This window comes from Strix uralensis, chromosome 2 (genome assembly GCF_047716275.1).
Source record: "Strix uralensis isolate ZFMK-TIS-50842 chromosome 2, bStrUra1, whole genome shotgun sequence".
Classification (NCBI taxonomy): domain Eukaryota; kingdom Metazoa; phylum Chordata; class Aves; order Strigiformes; family Strigidae; genus Strix; species Strix uralensis.
In genome coordinates, this window is record NC_133973.1 from 55,957,053 (window position 1) to 55,981,189 (window position 24,137).

Below are 24,137 nucleotides of genomic sequence, written 5' to 3' on the forward strand. Positions count from 1 at the left end.
AACATCATTAAAATATCAGGTTTAATGATTAAGTTATATTAATTTGCAGCTGGAGTTGACTGGCTGTTTTGCAAACTGAATAATGTTTGACAAGGAAACATGATCATGCACCTCAGCTTATGCTTTTCTGAGAACTGGTACCAGTTATACAGTTACTCTATTCCTCCCCTTTCTCTTTTACCATCACATGTACTATCAGATGCTGACTTTACATTTATCTTCAGTAAATTTCTCCCTCCTTTTCATATCACAGCATCAGTGAAAGGTAATGTTCTTTATAATTATGTTTAACAGTGCTTAAAAGGATTTAGTGAGTCAGGATTACTTTTTAGTGTATCCACCAGATGCTGGCTTTGGTGTGAAGACTGCCTGGCAATTTCTGACCCTTCAGCACCTTGCTCTGCCTCCTGTCACAGCTCATAACCCCCTCTGTTTTTCTGCTACATCTGTCTGTGGAACTGCATTGCAAGCTGGATCTCTTATACTGGTTTAAAGTATATTCCCATACCTCTTCTTTCTTTTAGAGGTTTATTTTTAACCCAGACCTGGCTTACAGTGCAGCCACATAGAGTGGTGCCTGCAGGGGTAGGGCAGTGGGGAGGACAGGCCTGTGCTTCTTAACTGCCCTTGTCATCACAGCCAGTAAGTGACAATATCATGCTGAAGACTACAGGACTCTACATGTTCAGTGTTCTTGTAGCACCTGTGTCTAAGCAGTTCCAAACAGTTGACTGGTGCTCACTGAGAATTGACTTGTACAGGCTGCCAGAACAGTTGTAGCAGCTGTTCCCACCTCACGAAAACCAGCAAGTGGTAGTGCATGGAGGGTAGCTGTGGAAGGCCTCCAGGTGCTGCCTCAAGGCCAGTTTGTATTGCCTCATTAAATACAGTTAGGCCAGTATTACTTTTTTTCCTTTATAGATGAAGGAACTGAAATATTCAGTGATGTGATGTGGCAATGGCCAGAGAATAAACATCACTCCTGGGAATAAAGTCAAGACAAAATGTATGTGAAAACTTTTTCTGTAGCTTGCTACCTACCAGCCTGTACTCAAATAATGCGGCTCTCATAATGAATTTATTTTTTCTTTGCCCGATGTTATCAGTTGGGAATGCTTTTTCCTTAGATAAATACTCAAGAAAGTAACATAGCAAACCTGATATATTTAAAAGCATGCTGTTGTGTACTAGAACTATATGCTATTTCTAGAATCTCTTACAGAAATGATAAATCTTGTTTTGCCTGAGTACTTTTTTCACTAGGGATTTGGGATTTGCTGGGATATCTTTGTATGGGTCAAGTCAGACATATGAATTTTATTTTCAAAAGCAGTTTTTCTTCCAGACAGTGACTTATTCCTTGAACAAATAGCAATATCTAGTCATGTAAGAGACTAGTACTGAATAAAAGCATCGCGGAAGAGCATTTTGCCTTTGGCATATGGCAAGGGTTGGATGAATACTAAAATACCTTTAAACCAGCTAGCAGAGTCAGTCTGTGACTTTCCTAAGTGGTCTTAACTTGTCTCTGGACGTAAGGAACACAAACAGGTTTGGTTATCTCAGTATTAGCACCTAGGAATTTTTTTTTCCATTGTGCAATATATTCACCAGATTTGGCTTCAGTATAAGATATAGGAAAAGAAACTGTCTATAGAAGCACGGATGACTGAAGAGACTGAGTTTTTACCTGATATTTTCAAAAGTTCAGAGTAGGCATTGTTTTTAGGAGCCTAAGTCCCTTTGAAATTAATAAGCGTCAGATAGGAACAACTTTTTTTTCAGATCTGTATTCTAGATGCCTGCGTGTCTAGGCATTTATGAATATCTCACAAAGGACATATTTGCAATTGCAGCTGAGATGCCTTTGAAAAACATAAGTCAATACATTGAGCCTGCTATAACACCAGCTGCTTCTTTATTTGGTTGCAATCCAAACCAGGGTCCCAGATCTGAATGTACAGACAGACTGGAAATCTGTGCAGTTCAGTGCTGTCCACCCTGAAGGTGTCAACTCTGGTATGGAAGGGTGGCAGGGACAGCTGAGCTGTTGTGGCATCCTTGACTGGAGTGTATCTGGTAATAAAGACGGAATTGAAACCTAGTGAACCTCACACATTCCTAATTAACATTTTAGCATGCATTTGAAGCACTTTGATAGGCAAGACTTTCACTTCTTTTCTGGTATGAGACAAAGTATTGCCAGGTGGCTGGACACAAGTTTTGAATGCCAGTGGTTGTAGGACCACATGACATACGGGGATGTGAGGGCAGGGTGGCTCAGTAGGGCTAATTTGGGGACAAGTCCCTGCAATGCAGCATATGGCTTGGTGTCAGGACAGAGAGAGGTCTCCTGTAGTTTTCTGATGTTTTCCTATTCTTATGATAAAGTTATGCCACCACGTTGCTAAATCCTACACTTCAGAGCTGTCATAATTGTACTATAAAGGTATCCTTGACTGTCTTATATTAGCCTAAAATATCAGTGCTCTTCATGTTTTTAATGTAAGCTTTTAAAAGACTGATGTAGAACCTTAAGCTTGTATGTCAGATTAAGTAGCACAGCTTCAAAAATAGGATATCTGTGGGATATTTGTCATGATAAATGTAATAAGGTGCCTTATCTGTTTTCCAGAGTAAATAGCAGCACAGTTAGCAGGACCACATTCTCAGCTGACATAAATAACTTTGTCAGCATCACAATTTTTATCAAGCAAGGATCTGTTCCTTAAAAGCAGATGCTTAAAATTCTAGACACTTTCCAAAACAACAAATTGCTGTAGGCCAGAACTGTCACACACTTTGTGAGAAAACACATTTTGTGAAACAATTGTAATATGGGAAATGAAACCACTTCAGTTTCTTCTTTGATTGGCAATGTCGAAAAAGAAAAATAAAACAAAATAATTACAAACTCCAGAGAGTCCTTTTTTTGGAACTTTGGAGAACTTTTTTTGGAGAACTTTTTAATAAGAACACTAAACACGCAACCTAACTAAAGCTGATGACAAGTTGCATTGTATTATACGTTATACTTTGTAGCAGGTAGAAGGAAATAATATTGTCCACTAACACCCTGCTAACTTGCAGACAGTAAAGAGCTGATCCCTACACTGAAGTATCCTCAATAAAAATGGAAACCAAACAGTTGCATTAACATTGCAGTCTTTTATTAGTTAAAAGCTGGATTAGAAGAACAAGTGCTTTATTTCAGTTTCCTTTTCAAAGAAAGATGGGATTAAATCCTACCTAAATCAAATCAATGGCAAAATTCACAGAAACAGAAATCACAGGTTGGTAATTTAGAAGAGTAAAGGATCCTTTGGTATTTCCTTTTTTCAGTGTCTACAAAAGAGCATCATTTCCAGAGACAACCATTGGACTGTTTATGTTCTTTACTTCTCACTTTCTGCAGATAAGCAGAATTCCCAAGGTTGCATAAAGGAATTGTGAGAAACAATTAAAAGCAGAACACTGCCTCTGTTGGTCTCATTTATGTGATTTTGTTGTAATATATGATTGCATTTCTGCTGGCAGATGGAAATGTTTTGCTAAATGGGAAGGTATAGCTGATATCGTAGGGATCATTTGAGAATTATAAGAATGCTGTCTGGAGCTGACTTTCTTCTCTGTCAATATAAACCCACACAAAGGCTTGCAAAATTACTCAGCTAGAAGCCTCTTCCTCTGAGGGAGACTAATTTCTAATTCCCTTCTTCTTTCCATAGAATCAGTCTTCCCCTTTCCTGACACCTAGTCTCGGTCTCCTTGCCTGCTCAGATTCTTTTCCAGTTGTATATGCTCAGCACCCATGCCCCAAGAGTACCATTTCCCTGGCTCTACATCTGTATTTATTCTCAGCCTTTTCCTTTGGTTCCCAGACTGCTTGGATCTCCATGGATGGTCATCTATTTTCGGTAAGCGCCCCCTCCCACAGGCCACTGTTCTGCTCAGGGCTTTGCCCTCCCTGATCTCCTGCCCCAGTGGATCTGCCCTGCAAGGATTTATTTTCCCAGTCCCTTCTGTTTCCTGATCTCAGTAATTTCCATACACAGATTCTCATCTAACTCATGCTGACCCTTCCCTCTTCCTTCTGCTCTGCTTCTTCCTCCCCACACCTTATCTTTCAACCATCCCTGCCCCCTTTTCATTCCTGGGGTTATCATTTCCAGTATCTATCCTGCTATTTTACTTCCCTCTCACTTCCAGGCTGTCTTGTCTGGCTGTACTTCCAGAGGGGCTTCCAGCTCACCTGACTCCCAGTCTCAGCATCCTTTTCCAAAGTCACTCTTTGCTCTCTCTGCTGTCCATCCCCATTTCTTCCCAGCACCTCCTTCCAATCTAGCCTCACCAGGAGCAGTTTTTTATCCATTGCTAATCTACCAGATCCCATGTCTTTCTGGAGCTCCTTTCTCTGTCTCTAATCAAACCATGGCACTTGCTTCATTTCAATTTTCAGTTGAACTTCTCTGCATTAACTAGTGGATCCTCATGGGAGGGGAACTGAGGCCACATGAGAGACAAACGCTCTGGTTTTAGATCTGGAATATGACCCTGCCTTGGGTCATTGGGTGGGAGAAGTCATTACAAGGATATTGTAATTTGGTTTTAGTAGCCCTGAGCTGTACCGTAATGGTACGCATACTGTCTGGTCAGCTGGGAGCCTGGAGCTCAGCTAGTGTTGACAATCTTCAGAGCTTTTAGTTGCAAAACTGTGATGTACAGTTTTTTCAGATCTTGCCTGAATTCAGAAAGACTGGCAGCAAAAGGCAAAAAGGCAGGTAACTGACACAGAAACCTCTCCTGCCAAATTTAAGGCCAGCTTTCAAATCACTGAAACAGCAGAGCAAGACTTTTTATCATTGATGGCCGCATATTTCCCCTACCCTGTTTTGTGAAATTAGCTGGTGGTTTCATCTGGCATTTTCATAAAAATAAAAATTAAATAAAATCACACCAAGGAAACACTGTAACTGGAAAATTTAATATGGAATAACTAAAGTTTGACATTGCCGTATGTGAAGTCAGGATCTAATAATGGGAAATGTCAAATGTGCATAATCATGGGTGAAACTACAATCCCTGGTGATATGAATAATAGCTTTAAAAAGTCTGAAATATGTTCTAAATAGTTGAGGATAAATTATGAACTGAGCTACATCTCTGGAAGTCATCTGATTCTTACATTCAACTAACAGCTGAACTCAGCCCTTTGTGTATAGCAAAACTGCTACTTTTTAAAACTTGCTGCAGGCAAACATTATAAATTCTCAGCTTACTAAGGCCAGACATGGCCACAGTAATTGCAGAATCTGACCTTATGTGCAAGAGAGACTGCAACATTTTGCATACTAATTCCTTTATTTCACCTAAAACTCACAGTTGAACAAGACGGTAGCCGTTAGTGTATCTAAATCTAGCTATCAATATGCATGTATTTGGGGGGACTGTTTCCTGGGTTGTATTCAAGAGAAGAGATTGAGCCTAATGGCCGTAATGACATGACTGTATCTTAATGGGAACACACCACTAGCAAAACATTCCAATTAACAGGGGATGTACTGAGCTGAAATAAATGGTTTTAAGTGATGATCAGCCTGGTGTGAAATTATAAACTCCATTGTTAGTATCAAAATGACTAATTACAGCTCTGATGCAGAATAGCAGTCAAATTTTTAAATCTGTGGGGCTAAACTGAAAATGCTTTCAGCCTTTTGCAAGATCTCCAGGGAAAAATTAAGTGCATGCAATTTTTAGCTTGCATTTTTATTTAATTGACACATTATTTCAGTACAAAGTATTATATAGCGTTTCTTTCCTCTTTCTCCAGTCTTTTTTTAAATTGACTTTCCTCAGGATGTCCTAATTAGGAGACCCATAGTGTATACCCTCAAAAGAATGAAGGATTTCACTTTAGTTAAGTGGCATTTTTGACTGTGGAAAAACCCCACAATTTAATGGGACACAGAAAAACAGGGCAGCCGGGCTATTCAGAGAAAACTGATAAGTAGGCACAAGTTTTATAAAAAGCTTTGTAAATCATTTAGGTGGTGCTCTTTTCTTTACACTTTTCTAACGCTGTATAGTACTAAATTCTCTTAATTTAATTTGTACTTCTATGTAAAGCAATCCATGCACATTTTAAGGCTTTTTCTTCCTTTTGCCCTACAGCTTTCATATTGAGCAAGCAAATGTTAAAAGCAGTTAAAAGCAGGCTTGAATCTGTTCTCTCCATTGATGGGTTTTAAAATTAAAACTCTTTGAAACTTTCATGCCCATCAGTGCAGCTCAGGAGCACTAAACCACAACCATCTGGTGTCACATGCTGACAGACCAAGCTTGAAAAAAGGGTGGCAACTTTTCCACCCTTGCTTAGAGTGCCTAACCAATGCTGAATGGAGAAAAATAGATCAGGTTTTTCTTTTTAGTAGAGTGCATGAAATAATGAAGGCTGAAGATGCCTTGGAGTTCCCGTTCTGTTTTATTTATCATCTCTCACAATTGCCCTGAAAACTGAAAACATCCCTTAATAAATTACAGTCACTTTCTTTGTGACAGAAACTTCATTAAATTCTTTATATAAAAAAATATTTAAAGCTCAACTACCTATCTTAAAAGATCTTCAGATTTTCACAATTTTAATAAAATTTATTATTTATGAAGATAAGCATCTTAATTACAGAATTAGAGAACAATTTCGTTTGGAAGAGACCTCTAGAGGTTATCTAGTCCAGCCCCCTCCACAATGAGGGCAGGTTGCTTAGGGACTATTTTGAATATCTTCGAGGATGGAACCCCACAGACTCTTTGGGCAACTTCTTCCAGCATTTGAACACCTTCAAGGTGACAACAGCCACTTTTGCTGTGAGGGCACATGGTCAGCTTGTTGTCCGCCAGGGTCTTTTCTGCAATCGTCCAGGCAAACAGCTGTTTTACCAAGTACAGTGTTTCCTTAAAGAAAATCACCAAGTTGTGCTATTAGATGTATTACTTTGACGGTGATTTCCTTCTCTTTCATTCACATTTAATTTTAGTGCTAGTTGGTTGTCCCTGAGCCTCAACAGCGTTTTTGATGTACAAATTTCATTTGTACCTAAGACAGTTCTGAAGGTACCTGTAAAGAACTCTGCAAAATGAAACAAGCCAGACTTCTATTTAGTTTGAAAAACACCCAGTAGCTAATGACATACACTGGAGACATACCGTGGTGCATGTTTAGTACTGCCTTAAAGGTCTGGACAAACCCATCCCGAACTAATGAAATCTCCTTTTTTCAGACATGCAGTTTCAAACTGACATTCAGCAGCAAGACAGTAATATTTCATAAAATGTTTCTGAGATGCTGGTTTTAGAAGTCTGAATTGTGAATGTTTATGCAGTAAGATTTCAATTTGATCACGTGTCAATGGACTGTGGCAAGGGCAATGTACCTCTGTTATTTATGTCAAACCTAGGCATCTTTGAGTCATTGCTTTTGTTGTCATCGATAATCATGTATATGTTGTTTGAGCAATAGTTTGATATCAAATATACTGATACTACTCTGACAAAAAAGTAATAATTAATCAATATCTTGAGTGCCCAGATTACTTGTCTGTGCAAGCATGTGTTACCAGCACATGGTATCTGCGATGGGAGGGACCTTATTCATAACTTTACTGGCTTCTGATGAATCTCATTCAAAGCCTACTGACTCACTATAAAAACTAGTGTAGACTTCAGTGGGTTTTGGATTAAAGGCATTTGATTTTAGGGAAATTGAATAATCTGTAAAATAAGGATCATAATGTTTCTGTCTTGTAAAAGTAATTAAAATTCACAGAAGGAAAGTACAAAGTATGCACTCTTACTGTTTTATCTCTATTAAGAAAACTGGTTTTATCAATTTTTATTTAACTACTTAAGTAATTTAAGGCATTTAAAGGCCTAATGTATTCAGTGTTTCATTTGTTTCTTTCAGTTGAAACAAGGTGGTTACTATGGAAACAAAGACATTACAAGATTGAGTTGCTGTTAGCTTTGGTAACAAATACAGTATTAGAAAAACAAAAAACCCCTGAGATATTGAATTATAAAGTAGAATAAGATCCTTATTAATTAACAAATCCCAGGCAAAACCCAGTTTTATACTGTAAGTATGTGAAATAGGAACCACTCTGGCAGAAACAAATGAAAAAATGAAAGTTAATGGAGCTGTAATTTCAATATTCAATAATATTATCTAGAATATGCAATTTCCCAGATGTAATTCCTGTATCCTGCAAGAACAGCTACAACAAAGTGAAAGGCTTACCAATGCCAACTTGTTTTTCCTGTTATAGTGTAACTGCAAAATGTATACACTTCTATGAACAGCAGAGCAATTGAGAAAATAAAGATGCTCTCGACATCAATTATGCAGGCAATATATAGCATAGTCCTCCTGGCACCCCCTCAGCTATTTGCACAATTATTTTCTTGGTCATCGCACAGACTTGCATGTTTATGCATGGGACAAACAGGCTTGCTTGCAGAAAGTAGGAATTAAAGCCCCTCAGTCCGGGAGAGCCTGACACCCTGAGGATTGACAAGTGTTGCCAGGCTTTGCTTTCCAAACTCCTGGAGAGATGGACAAGAGTGGGCCAGGCTAGTAGGAATTAGAGATGTCAGTTTTCCTCTCCCATACATAACTCACTTGTGACTGTTAGTGACCCTATAGTATTCAAAATCAAGAAGGAGCTGCATAATTGAAATCAGCTCAAACTGGGCAAATCAGCTCAAAATACAGGTACGGAGCCCAGTGAGCTAGAATAGGAGGCCAAGCTAACCTGTAGGTTGATCTCACTGGGGTATTTGCTAAAACACACCCATATGCATGCACACACATGCACATGCACACACACACAGAGCCACACTTAAAAGAATTATTCAATTATAGATAAAACTCTTTAACTAATAAAAGTACTTAATAAATCATCAATCATAGAGCACCCCAGTTTGGAAGGGACCTCGAAAGATGATCTGGTCCAACTTTTCATGTGAAAGGGAGCCTAGATGAAGTTATCTAGACTACCTGTCTAATTGCATCTTCAAGACGCCCAGTGATAAGGATACTACCATGTCCCTGGGGAGGCTGTTACAGTAAATGATTGTTCCCATTGCAAAAAATATCTTTCTTACATCGAGGTGAAACGTCTCCTGGTGCAACTTATACCCATTGCCCTCTGTCTTCTCCATGTGGCTTCTTGTGAAGAGAGTCCTCTTTGTAGGTACTCTTTAAGTACAGGAATGCTGTGGTGAGTTCCCCCTGAGCCTTCTATTCTCCGGGGAGAAGACATCTAACTCCTTCAATCAGACCTAACTCCTTCAGTCAAGGAAAAAAAAAAAGGAAATCAAAGAGCTTTATTTTCATGGAGTTTTAAAAACTGTTGAGTGTATGAAATCAAGCTCAGCCCTCAATCAGTATTGTGTGACTTCAAAATGCTGTTGTTGATCATGCACAGAAACACCAAAGGAGAGACTGTGTTCTCCCCCTACACCATTTGCACGTTGTATAACATACTTTTTCCAAATTACAGGGCATGTATGAGTACCTATGTAAATGCATGCTCGTTTGTGTATGTTTATATGGCTGAAAAGAAGGTGGTTCTCACAAAGTCTGTAGGCCTGACTCAGAAACTATGGATGGAGAAAATACAGACCTGCCGTAATGTACCGGGTGAGTCAAGTCCATGTTTTTTCTCCAAAGAAAACTTTGTCTGAGATCAAAATCAAAACTAGTTAATTGAAGGCCCCAAATAAAGAATTCCATGGACTTTACATATTTTATATCTTCTCAAAGTGCCATGAAAATCATACTTATATAATCAGCATTGGCTCATATTTTCAGTGGAAAAAGTTTGCCAGCCTTGATAGTAGGGAAAACTTCAAAGGCTGAGATAAATCAAATGAATAATTTGTCCGGAGGAAGTCTATAGAAATTGTCCATGTTATCTAAATGTGTCAGATGAAATGTTAAGATCTCCCTCTCTCTTCCACCAGGAATAATTGGATTTGCACATCTCTCTAAATTGCTAGTCTTTTCACCAAAATGTAAGCACATTTATTTTTCATTACTTGATGCCTGTCATGATAAATGGCTAGAGAAAGGTGGGGAAAGTTATATGGCAGGCTGATTCTACATTTCCCTACTGTTAGCCCACCTGATGTGAAGATGATCAGCAGGCCATGTAAGATTAGCTCAGTTCTGCATCCCTAAATTAGATGTACTGGGCTGGATAAGATGAAAGGGTCTAAGATTCTTTCTAATTCATTCAAAAGTAAGTTAGAAGGCTTCATTACTCAAACACCAGTTCCACTAGAGGGTATTTGGCATTCTGGAGGAAGAAGAGGTAGCAGGAAGATGGCACTTTAAAAGTACTTTGATTTTTCTTGCATTTCTAAAATTTTAAAGAAGGGTTGGTTTATACCTATCAGTTGCTGTTGTTACAGAAAAGGGACTGTGGATTCAGATGTTTTATTCTCTGTTATTCATAAGTATTTTTTTCTTAACTGGGCATTTATTAAATTCTACTATATATATGTACTTAAAAATTACTTTAGTTTTCTATGCATTAAATGCTCTCTTTTCTGATGCCAGATTTACTAAATTTACTAATGTAAATTTTTACATTTAATGTTAAGGACAAATACAAAGTGTCTTGTCCTTATTTTATTAATAAAATGTTCAAATCTCTTCCTATTAGAACATGCGGATCTCTTACGAATTTTCCCATATCTCTTATGAAGAGAACACATAGATTTTTCTTTAATGTTTTGCCTTTCAACTGAGAATCTGAAATATCGACAGAGAAAGTTCCAACTCAGAAGCTGCAGTACAAAATAACGTGTTAGAAATCGAAACAGCAATCGATAAGCCTGTGCTTGTGCAGTGCAAGTTTAAAATCTAACAGGTGTATTTGGGCTTCTATTTACACTTTTTGTCTAAAAACATCCTTTGATTTTACAGGATATGATCTATTGCCTTGCCAAACTACAGCAGAATTTTTGTTTTTTAATGCTAAGTGTCTTGAGAGACCAGAGTTCTGTGGTGCTACTAAGAACCTGTTGTCACAATCCACTGATTCTTACTGACAGAAGTTTTACTCCAGATATACTTTCAAGCTGTGTGTAAGCTGAAGCAAAAATTGGAAAATAACATTTGGAATATAATGATGGGACCTCAAGTATTGATGAAGTAGAACTGGCTTCAGTTACTTTTGTGGTTTGGCAGTCTACAAGTGATTTACTGTCATAGGAACATAGTAAAAATAAACTACAAAAGTACTTGCAAACATGCTTTCTTAAGCTAAAATTCACTACTTTGAAGTATCCTCATGCAATTGTTCATATTAGTATGAACAATTCATTAGTTCATACTAATTGATTATTTCATTTTAGTGAAATGAAACACATCTGTGATTATCTACAATGCCGAAATAAATCAAATACATAAGTCTGCTGTGGCCTCCACATGGGACATTTGCTTTTGGCTCATTGTTTTTTTTAACCATTCCATATACATTGTCAAGGGCTGTTAAATAGTAATCTGTCCTTGAATTATTGGCCCCTCAAATGATAGTTGGATTAACATTGAATTGATTATTGCATTTTAATCTGAATGAAAGTGCACTCCAGTAGGGACTGAAAAATACTGACTTAGCAGGGGAAGGAAAGGAATTATTTCTTTGGGTGCTCCCCTGGCTGTAGCACACACCCCTCACCCACTGAGCATTTTGTTGAGCATCCAAGTTACTTTGAGACTTTCCACTGAGAAACTCTTGGCACTGTACACTGCCGGCAAAACAAGAGCCAAGCAACCGAGTTCAGCTCACGTTCATAACATCTAGCAGGAGGTGAGGGTCCCATCATAACAGCATCTGGGCATACATACGTCTTTTGGAGGTAAGAGTGGTGAGGGAGATCAGGATGACTGGGAATGGAGTTGGGTCCCCTGCTGAGGTAAGGGGAGGAATAGTTTTCAGTGTTGTACGTTAAATGACAGAGGATGATACTTCTGCCTGCTCACTGTCTCAATGGTATGCTTTTCTTTCATTTATCAGTTACAAATACAAGGCAAAAAGGAAGTGCTATTTTTGTTCTGGCTATTTTTCCAGTGGATCGATATTTAAATTAGACCTGAAGTTGGTTTCCCAATCAAAAGCTCCTGGTTTTTTGTTGCTTGTGGTCTGGTTTAGTTATTGTCTTCTTTGGTTTAAGGGTGGTTTTTTGTTGGGTTTTTTTGTTGGTTGGTGAATTTGAAATCTGGAGTTGCTCTCTGATGAAGTGTTTTCAGTAAGGGCTAGGTGGGTCAGAGCAGAAACTTCACCTGAGTATGACAGAAATATGAAACAAAATCTGATGCCAAATTATGATCTGTACCTTGCAATTTAAACTCACTGTTTAGTTTAAACTTAGCTTATCATCATCACAGCTTTTTAATAAGTCCCTAAGTATGTAATTGTACTGAGATTATTTAACGTTATTCTGTGGTTTTATCCATAGCAACTTGTAAAGTCAAAGATTTAAACATAATAACAACTCTGTAGCTGAAATCTGAATCAAGGATGCTTATTTACTGAACTCCTAAATTCGATAACCGGTGCTTGGTCAAAAGCTTTGTACAGAAAAATACTGCTAAATTATATTATCAGGCAAGATTGACAAGTATGAATGTTTAAGCCTTCTTTTCAAAAAAGTACTTAAGTCCTTTAAAACTCTGAGTAACTCAAGTTCACTATGCCAAACTTCTTTCGGGGCATTTACTCAATATAGTAGAGGGGTTTAGTATACTGAATAGGAAATAGAGCAGATGAAGAGAAGAAAACACAGAGAGATTTACGCTTCTGTCTAGACCAAGCTCCGACTGTGGGCAGCAAGGCAATGAGTATGTGCCAGAATGAGCATTAAAATGGACGGATGCCAACATTTTATTGCGAGTAACCTCTTGCAGCTGGAGCCTATTCACTGGAAGGAAAGGGCAGAGCCACCAGTGACTTCAGTGGCGCAATACCAGAGCGCTCCAGAGTGAAAGAATTAGCTCATGGTGTACTTCTTGGCAGAAACCTGGAGAGTTTATAAACACAAAAAAAAGTACCTTAAAACGTAGTTGTAACTGGTGTTTTCTTTAGTATGATTCATCCTAAGTCAGAGTTGGGTCTTTCTGGTTGACTGGTTGGTTGACAGTTGTCTCATGCATTGTGCAGTTGGACAGTGGGATTGGCATTTTCCGAAAGAGGTGCTGTACACAGGCTTCACTTAGGCTTACTGATGGTGCCTATATGGATCCTAATATGTCACCAGAGCAACAGCTGGGGATATATTGTGTTCACAGATGCACCTGTTTTGTCCCTATAGAGGAACTGCACAGAAAGTCATTCCCATTTCTTAAATTAGAACTGCTGGTAGTTTGTTTAGCCCAACTGCTGGATGCTGCACCAGTAGCAGACAAAGCCAGTGTGTGCTCTGGGTATCCCAGTCCTTTCAACTGTGCCAGGAGATGGACTTCCAGCTTCATTCTCCAGATGGATGATTAATATCCTCAGGAGGCCAATCTATAGAGGTCCTTCAAAGCGCTGTTTGCCATACTGAGAAACATAAATGCAGATGGGTGTAGCTGCCTCAGATGTCAGCTTTGCTACAAGCCAGCAGAAAGAGCTGAATTAGGTTTGTGACAGCTCCACCGGTCTGCTACCTAACATAGACCAAATCACTCTACTCCTTCCCTATCTAGCCGTCCTTTCTAACCTGCCAGTTCTGCATAATACTGAATTGCTTTTTTTATATACCTGGTTAGATAAGATGGAATTTTTCAACCACAAAATGCAGTAATATGTACAGACTGATTAAAACCAGATTTTTTTCCATAATACAACCTCTTAAATAAAATACAAACTTTCAGAAATGTTTAGGCAGACATCTGTAGAAGCCAGGACTTTAATAACACTGCATAAATTTTGGTTCTTTAGATGAGCTTTTTGCTTTCTCTTCATATAAATGTCTGTCATTAGTTATGTGCAAAACTCAGAACTTCGGTTTTTGGAATGAATACTTCACAGATCTTGCTTGCGCAAGATTAGATCAGTCATCTCATGAGCAGGATCTCTTGCTGAACTCCTAGTTTTAAATATGTTTCATGTCCTGGGAGGTTGGAAGTGGATGCAGCCAGGATGCTGCAGGACAGCTGTGCAACAGTTCAAGTTCTCCTTAACCCCCTTCATTGCACTGGGATTAGCCAGTGGGGAAAAGAATGAGTTTATGAACCCTCTAGCTCTCCACAATAAGTCTTTAATGACATGCTTTAAATGCAGGGTGTCTGGTATTTGTTGTGCTCTTTTAACACTTCAGCTTCCAGTTTGACTACTGCATTGAAACAAAAAAAGCCAATCACATATATTGGGGCCTCAAATATATCTACAGCTTTGCAAACATCTATTAACTTACATATCAGTTCAAGACTGGTTTTAGGTTTTAATTTAGTCAAATGCTTAATCTAGTCTTTCTTGATTCTTGATTCCTGATTATTATTCTGGTCCTTCTTTGATTAATGATTCATTAGAAATAGGGCTGAATCAACCCTCCAGATCCCAGCCAAGCCAACATTTGGATGTCTTCTAATAGTTTAATTGAAATGGGAATCTCAAAAAAAAATTGCTTGTACTATATAGTCAGTTTTGTCACTGTCTAAACTGGGACAAAGTTCTTATAACATGTTTGAATGCCCTCAGAAAGCAAATTACTTTCTCTTTTTAAGAGAAAATGTTATTTTCTTTTCATTTTTTGTATGTCCATTTCACCTTATAATATTGAAAATTACTAAGCAGTGTCAGTTGCATTGTTCTGTGTTCTTGGTAATTATGGTCCCTATTACAGGCAGAATAGATTTAAGTATATATATATATTGTTTCTTTCCCAAACCTAATACTGCACATCGAAGGAAAACTTTTGCTATAGTGTACTGTATATATAATTCTCATCCTTCCCTTTTTCCTCAGAGGCCCCAGTTACAAAATTTCTTTTATGCTCTGAGGAAGGGAGAAGAAGCAGTGAAGGAAAATTAAAGAGCATTGCCGCGAAGCAGCTCACAAGGCAGAATAATGCAGTTAAATCAAAGGCCAGAGCTGTGGCTGCAAGTGGCAAGCACCCATGCTATATCTGCACGCGTGGCTTTGCAAAGAAGTGTGAGTGCAATTGTAGGTTTTCCTTAGAATGTTGTCCTCTCAGTTAATAATGATTTTATGTGGTCAAGAATCTGAAATGCTTGGATTTCTGTTAATTTCCACAATGTCCCATTTTAAGTAGGGGTTAATAAAAAAATAAGCAACATTCCTATGAAATATGAAAATAGATTCAACTTGGTTAACATCATTTAAGTCATAGTGGCCTCAAATGCAGCTATTTTTATTGCACTTTTAATAAAAATAGTCCTGGACAATTAATTAACAGTGTGGTATCTCATGGGTCTTTTCTTGTGATATACTGTAATCACTTGAGATAAAAATCTTTGTCCCCAGGAGTGTATCAACATTGTAGCTCTTATTTCTTTTCACATAGAAATGTGGAGTGCAGTTGTCAAGCTCTGCACATTTGAGACTTGAGGTCAATCATTCCTATTAACTGCAAATGTTACCATTCCCTGGCTGGAGAAATACAGGGTTGAGCATGTGTATCCTACGGAAGAGTAGTCATCTGTTTCAGGATAAGTACATAGAATAAAAATTAGCTTAAGTTTTTCCATGTGCACCTGGCATGTCCATTTAAATAAAGAACACCAAAGGAAACATTAAACTCACATACACCCAAAACCTGGCTCAAAACCATGCTTGATATTCTGGCAGTTCTTCTGGAACTGATTGGCAACTTTTTTAATAGGTTAGACTCAAGTCCTGGAGGCAACAGGCCTAGTTCATAGGGTATGTCACCACGACGAAGTGGTGGAGCACATGCAAATGTAACTTCTTCAAGTTAGGAGGAAAAACAGTTGCAGTGAAGATGTGGTTGCATGGACTTTGTTAGCGATGGAGAGTATATTTAAGATCTCTAGCCAGCCTGCATGTACTAAAGACTGATCTGCCATGTGAACACCGCTCTGGTTGCCCCGCTAGCTTAAATTAGGATATGATCACACTTCTGCTTCGCAGTGTTTTATTCCTCATCTGTGTTTTACTACAGTGTAACTGTGTGGCTTTTCGTTACACGCTTCAACCAACCAAATCTGAAAATACATAAGCTCTGTTTCAGTTTGACCATTTGTAAAGAGGTGATGGGAGGGTGCCTGTGGTTTTCATGAAACCTGATTAGTTACTAAACCTAATTTCCACTATGCAGGGCTCTGATAAGCCCAGAAGGCTCTCCAAAGTTGTTTTCTTCTTTAAACCAGGAGGTAGCCTCAAAATATGCCTTACTCTGGTCAGTTCTACACCAGGAGCAAAGGAAATGCAAACTGCTGTCAATGTTTGCTGCCCAAAGGCTTTGATCATGACAGATTTGATGTAAATGGTGACCAAGGCTATTGGTACAAAGTACTGTCCCACAGTGTGTGAGTCTTGGCATGTGCTGCACTTTCAGTGGACTGGTTCTCAAAGCCTTCCAGTAAGCAGTGAGTGGAAAATACAAATGCATACATATATTTACCAATGGCAGGAAAAAAAATATTTTTTATGAGAAAAAGATGGTAGCTTTACTTCAAATGGAATTTAAAATCTCATTGAAACTGATAGCTATATGTTTTATTTGTGGCCCTTTGAATAGACAATTTTTAAGGAGCAGAAAAATACTTCTGAGAAGATGATCTCGGGGATGTTTTCTCTGCTGTGATATAAGGCAGGAGCACACAACTCAGCATTTTTCTTCTTAGAAGCTTACATTAATTTATTTTGACAGCATTTCCAACCCATATAGTAGCTTAGGACTATCTATTTGTGCTACCTTCCTATTTTAGACAAGCAATGCTTTGCGTGAGAGTGTTAATTTGGTAAAGGCCATGGGTTCACATTTGGTTTTCATAGACTGATAGATTTAAAGGCCAGAAGAGACTATTATGATCATCTAGTATGACCTCCCACTTCAATCAGGGCACAAGCCTCACGCAGTCATTACTGCAACAAGATCATGACTTCAGTGTGAGCTAGCCAGCAGCTTAAAAAAGGCATCAAGTCCTGAGTTGCCTTCCTCTAATTTTTAGCATTAATTTTTTGAACTTCAGACTCCAGTCCCTGGATCATATCATTTTATAGACATGTAGAGTCAAAATGAAACATCATCCTCAACTGTCCTTTTCAATTACATCTGTGATTTCATCTACTTGGATTTATCCCAAGATTATAGGAATATTTATATTGTATACTTGTCAGACCATGCTAAATGGACAGTGAGCATTCTTTTCACTTTATACTGTATTTTGAAAAAACAGTTGCAAAGCACACATGGAATGTCCAGCTCTTGGGCTTGGTCTGCATTGATAAGCCAGGAAGCATTCAGCCTGGCCTTTGCTTTTTGAGAGCAGTTTGCATCCACTGAGTTAACATGCATGAAATCTGTTCATGAAGCAAATGCACAGCAACTATTGTCTTTCTTTTAAAAAACAGCCCCTGCATTTCTAAGCTCAGACTTTAATAGACAGATAACAATGAAAATTGGTGACATGCATGAAAGATAAGGAAAGGCAGGTGCAAATGTTTAAGAAATTATGATTTACCTAGAACGTTTCTAAAAAGACAGTTGTAATTTGGTTAACCTAAGAGAATTTTCACATGTAGTCATCCTAATGTGAGAGCACACTTTCTGCAGACTTAAAACCTGGCTACAATTCACTATCCCAGGAATTCTGGTCTACCAAACTGGATCAATTTTTCAAGATGGCCATAGCTCCAAATCTGTCATTGTAGTTTTACACAGCTTGGGAAGTTTCAGGTGTGGATATGAAATGAGTTTATGACACTTTGGAAAGTCTGTGAGCAAACTTCTGCTTCTGAAATTTAAATGTCTTTCAGGCCCTTTCTGGGTCACCCTATACAGAGTAAAGAAACTTGAACTTAGTTTCTGGTACCTACTATATGTGGTGGCCAAAGTGGTACCATGGTCCGTATAGGAATAAAATAGGGGAAAGTACTAGAGGAAGATACTGCCAAGAGAAAATCCAAGTAAACATTCTGCAAGAATTGATCGAGTTTTATGACCTTTATCTCTTTCAGATCAGGCCAGTTTTAAGAGCTGCCATTCAGTTCTTGCCTAGTGAAGCTGAAAAGATTGACATTTCAGAAAGCAGCTGCCAGGTTCTTGCTATCTTGTATTGTAAAGCATTAATATAAACTGATGTTCTTCAACAAAAGTTTAACAAAATTCTGATCATTCTTGACTTAACCCCAATCTCTTCCATACCAAACTGTATGGAAACAAAGCTCGGGCTTTACAGTTTGAAAATGACACAGTTCAAGGAGCTAGAGCACTGGAATACATTAACTCAATTTTTTTGTAAAGCAACTCACTTCTTTAGTAGTTATCCTCCCTTTTCATGGTTGGGAAATGCAGAGGACATCAAGAGACCTGTATGAAACCATAATAATATATATGGCTTTATGTTTATATTCACTGGATGGGAAACTTATTCTAAAATTTTGTTCTTTACCTAGGATTTGAAAATATCCTGGATATAATAATTTATATATAATCTATGGGTAAAAAAAAAATCTGTTTCAGAGAAAAATACTTACTCTTTATCTATTAATGGCCTTAGTTGAAGACACTTTCAGGTTATTTAAAATCACCACAGTCTTCCATAATAGCTTTGAGAACATTTTTTCTTCATAATATGCATAGGTCCCGACTGTTAGCGTTTATTATGTCTAATAATACACTTTAAATTAGGCAATCACAATCAAGAATATACATTTTTCATTTTAAATCTTTTAGTATAAAATCTTAGAACATATACAAAATGAATATGTGAGCAGTAAGAAGTTATATAAATATTTCAAGAGTATTTGCACATTTGGATCCCCTTAACAAACTGGTTTTTAAAGACAAAGGTTGTCTGATACTGTAACTCTATATGGTATTTTGATTTTGCATGTGAGTCTGAGGTCTACAAAGGGACATCTAACAGAACAGCAAACATGCCTTTGCAATTAAGTGATCATTCACAGTGCAGCTTATGGAAATACAAGATACAGCTCAAACTGTTCAGTAAAGAATGCCCGTTCTTGTTACTCTTTGTTTTAATGGGCTATAAAATAAATGCAGTGTAGAAGGTATTTTTACAGCCAGAGCTTGTGATACATGATATGCATGGTTGTGCTAGGAAGAAAATGCCAAAATTATGTTCTTCAAACACCCATCACACTTCTTGGAATGGTTATATACATAAAGCCATCAAAATCCTGTGCTATCTTTAATGGACTGACTGCTCCTCCAGTGTTTACAGCATCAGCTCTGGTAAATGCCAAGGTATGTATGGTTCAGCAATGACATACTGCCAGCTTCATTTCTTTGTAGCCGTATGCAAGAAGAATTAAGGAGACTGCACAGCTGCAGAAAGGGAGGGCAAGGAACAAAGTCTTTAAGCATGAGGTAGACAGGGAGTAACGGTGCCAGAAAACAAACAAACACACACTCACACACTCAATGTATGCATGGAGGTAGGGAGGTGGGGAAGGGTGAGAGAAGTCAGGTGAGTTAATAGTAGCTGAAGGGACTTAAGTGATGGAATAGATACATCAAGGGGGAAAAGTAGTAGCGTGAAGAAAAAAAGCCCGTTGATGAAAGATGAGGAGTGATGAAATTAATGAAAGCTCTGCAGAGACACTACAGCCCTTGTGGGGAGAGAAGCACAGGGCCCAGTTCTGGTATTCTTGTTCAGTACTTTCTAGATACTGGGGACTGCTCAGAGGACAAAGTACAATTAAAAGGCAGAGACTGTCAGCTTGTAGGGAATGCTAAGCAAGGGACTCGTTTCACACACTTCCACAGGTGAATAACTATGAGAAACAGCTTGTCATGCCAGCAGTCCCCAGGTTTTTTGAAATGGAATATATACCCCTGAAGTTACTGAAATAAATGAGTGTTTACAGTCAGGACTCTTTTTGATGGCTTGCTGCTTTTTTCTTCTTCTTCTTTTTTATGTACTTAAGTTGTATTTACAGGGCTTTTTTTTATCTCTATGGAAACTTTGCATTTTATGCAAAAAAAGGGCTTTTTCATGCCCATATGCTTCCAGAAGATGGTTTCATGTAAAACAGCAGCTAGCTCAGGATGTGTAGTAAAAAGCGAGGAGCTGGTAGCTGGAAGTTCCATGGTGCACAGCAGGGTCCTAGTTCCAAGGCAGCCAGACCAGAGAGCGGGTCACTGCCATCACAGACCTCCTCCTCCTCCTCCTCATGTGCTTGGATTTCCTTCCTGTGGATACCGAGGGGAGAAGGGAGGCTGAAACATTTGTTGCTAGATCTCAATCTCACATGCAATTGCACAGTGGCCAGGATGTGGCCTCATATCTGGAAGCTGGAAAGCACTCTGATCTCCCACAGTTGCAGATATTTATTGCAGCCATAATCAGTTGATAAACACAGATAGAAGCCACAAGTTCTCTCTTAAGAACAGTTAGTGAAGGCACAGTCTGTGAGTAGATATTTCATTCTTATGCATAGAAAATATGTTTCTCTTTAGAATTATTTATTTTAAAATGTAACTCTACTTAACTAGGGAATTAAATCAGTTGGATCAATCATCCCCCAGCCCTGCAAATCCCAGGAAGAAACTGCTGACCTGTCTACTGGGTCCTTACAACTACAGTCCCAAAGGGGCACATGCTCAGAGACCTCAGTTAGCAGCAGGATTTTAAATTCAGATGTTAGACTGAGAGCAGGAAATAAGGAGTCAAAAAGTGTTCTCAGCCAAAATAAACCACTTTTTTTGGTGAAACATTTTTAGCTTCCCTGCTCTTCTCTGCTCTTCTCTTTATGCTTTTTTTTTTTTCTCCCTGACAAAAACTAATTGCTTAATCTAGTTTTTAGTAGGTCCTTAGAAACCCTATTTTCTAGAACTTGCTCTTGAACTTCTCTGCTCTCTTGTCTTGCCATACTTGATGCATAGACAAAACATCTAATGGAGCATATCAAAATGAAAGTCTCATGTTCATACCTATGTAATTACAAAATTCAGATCCTGAAAATATATCAACTTTTCAACTGTTCACCTAAACATTAAATTCTTCAAAATGCTAATGTGTTCTTTTGTTTCTTTTTGACAGCAAAACTTGGAGAGTAACCTCACCAACCTTATTAAGAGGAATACTGAACTGGAAACTCTTTTGGCGAAACTCATTCAGACCTGTCAACATGTAGAAGTGAGTACTGACCTCCATTTGAAATACTTGTAAACTTAATTACATTCACTTCTAGCATTCAGGAAGGAAAGTTTAAACAAAACAAAAAAAACCCCAAGCAGCGCACAACTAAATTAGAATAGTGATGAACTGATTAGGAGCTTTTCACTAATAAATGTTCTCAATACAGATGACCTCCTTTACATTCCTTCCTATCCCTGTTTAATTATGATATGTTTGTATGGCCCCCACCACTGCTTTACTTGAGCACATCACTCACTATCTGTAACATTTTTACCTTTTTGGGTCCTTTGTGAGGTAGAGATGGAAAACTAAGGCAAAGAAATAGTAACATCCAGATCCACAATGATATTTAGGTTTCTATTGGCCACTGATTTTTCTTTTCATCAGAATTAAGTATCTAAATACATACATGACTCAAAAGTCATACATGAAATATATTTATCTTCAGAAGAAGAAAGATGCTTACAGGCATTTGCCTCAGTTACATATTCCACTTCGAGTATCACAGAAAATCTTTAGCAGGGAGGCATCTGAATCCATATTTCCCAAAAATCTGGGGGATTTTTAGTTGGCCTCATGAGGGCTGCTGCTCTACATGCAAATTAAAATAATCACAGACTAATTCAGCCATGGGAACTGACACAGGAACAGATCAGAGTCCAAAATAGATTCCTTTTTAGCAAAACTTTTCTTTTTAGTTTTTGCCATGCTATAAGACCTTTTCAGATGCTTATAATACAGTCAGGTCAACAAAGCCAAAACCACTATGAAGAAGAAGCTTCCATATCATAAAAAACTTGTAAAAGACAACATGAGTTTATGCTTTCTGCCAGTAAATATTAAACAAACATCCCCAATGGCATCAAAACTTTATCACCAGGGCTTTCTTCATTGTCGGTCTCAGGTGTGAGTCCCAGGTGACACACCAGATACAAAACATTTTTATGCCTCCTCCAGGTAAATTGTGGCTGAGAAGCACAGGAAGACTCAGAAAGGCTCAACATTGTGAGGTGCATCAGCTGGTTGACAGATATACTGGATTCATTGAGATACGCCAAGTTCATCATTGGCAGTGCTATCAGTTTTCATAAATTTTTAAACTCAATTTAAGATGGCATGGGAAAGTTAATGGGATAGGAATCAGAGGAGGTAGCACAACATAAATACTGCTGATGTAGAGTGGAACTTTAGACTTCAGTCACAGAGAAAAGGTATTTTTAGTTAAACAGCTAATTACTAGTCAAATTAGCAGGGAAAACTTATTTTCCCTGTGAAAAATGGGTGGGGTTTTGTTTGCATTACAGTGCTGTCTGTTGACAGGCTTCTGCATAGGACCATTCCACTTCTGACTGCATTGCAGCAGCCTCATTTATTCAGAGAAGGGCACACTGTAAGTTCCTAGCAGGCAAGCAGCATTAAATAATAATAGTGTTGTGTAGAAAAGGTATTCCACTTTGATTATGGTTGTCTATATATGTGAAAGCAAGCCAGCTTTCTTCACCAGTGTTACCTGAGGAATAGCCCTGGGGACTTTGAGAGAGGAAGGTAGCCTTAACCCAGAGCTTCTGAAACATGGATCTAATTTAAGAGAAAGTTAGCTGTGACATAAACTGCTGTAACACAGCCACCTGCCAGCTCTGCAGAAAGGCACTTGGTTTTCAGAGAAGCCTCTTTTTCTTCCTTATAAAGTCCCATGGAAGTTCTCCATAGGGCTTCTACTTTTCTGTGTTTTTCAGACTAAAATTCAGTGATCTAATTAATCCCAAGAGCAACTTTTGCTTGTAAATACATTCAAAGTCACATCTTGAAAATCTGGCATCTGTTGAAGTACCTTGTTGACTGCGGTAATGGCACATGCTGCAGAAAAAAAAGAAAAAAAATATCCACCCAAAAAACCCAAAGGAAATGAAACCAAACCAAACAACAAACCAAAACAGTAAAAAAAAAAAAAAAAAAACAAAAAACCAGAACCAAATAAACCCCAAGACTGTTCTTCCAAAGATCATCTTATCCATTTTTCTACCTGCTCCACCCATGTGGACCCTCACTGACTTCATGGCGCTCAACAAAACCATGAAAGTCTGTCCACAGTGTCAGACATGAGTTGAGCGTTTTGAATACTTTGTATAGGCAGCAATAACGTCAGGCAGAACAACTGTAATATCAGCTGGAACAACTCTAGTAGGTAATGAGAGACAGAGACAAGGCACATTTTCTTCCTCTGTATATAAAACTCAGAGCAAAATCCATGAAGCAGATGGGCTCAGGACTCTTCTTCATTGGTGGCCTGTGTCCAAGATGGGCTAGATCTGGAAAATTTAAAATCACTTCTCTATCCCTTCTGCAATTCTGCAATACATTACCAACTCTGAGGTTTAGTATTACAAAAAATCCAACTTGTTCCACTGGTAACAGATGCTCTACTGTCCCTGGAGTCCTGTTTTAGAAAATTTCTCTGCAGACATAAAGCAATAGCAGCAAAGTTGTTAATTAATTCCTACCACGTTTTATTCATCAAATTAGTCTAATTAGCATTTAAATTAGCTAAATATTAAGAAATGAGCTTCAGTCAGAACGCTGGACCTAGGCCACGCTGGAAATGGGACAAGTGGGGATGTGGACGTAAACTTTAAAGCTATCTCTGGTTCTCAGAGCTCTGTGAAGACTTCAGATATGATGCGAATATCTCCAATGTTAGAGAAGCTGAGACTTAGACAGATTTTTTAAAAGTTAGTATACTCTCTTTCTTTATGCTCTTCATGTCATCCCAAACCAGGAA

At 38.3% G+C, this 24,137-nt stretch overlaps 1 protein-coding gene across 3 annotated transcripts in view; it reads left to right on the forward strand.

Annotated features, from left to right (window-relative positions):
• The window catches only part of MID1 (midline 1), a 359,385-nt gene that overhangs the window by 290,242 nt on the left and 45,006 nt on the right, over positions 1 to 24,137 (forward strand). For all 3 annotated transcript variants that reach the window (XM_074858821.1, XM_074858822.1, XM_074858823.1), the window contains one exon: positions 21,260 to 21,355. In XM_074858821.1, the coding sequence (XP_074714922.1) occupies positions 21,260 to 21,355 (96 nt within the window). The remainder of the gene's footprint in view (positions 1 to 21,259; positions 21,356 to 24,137) is intronic.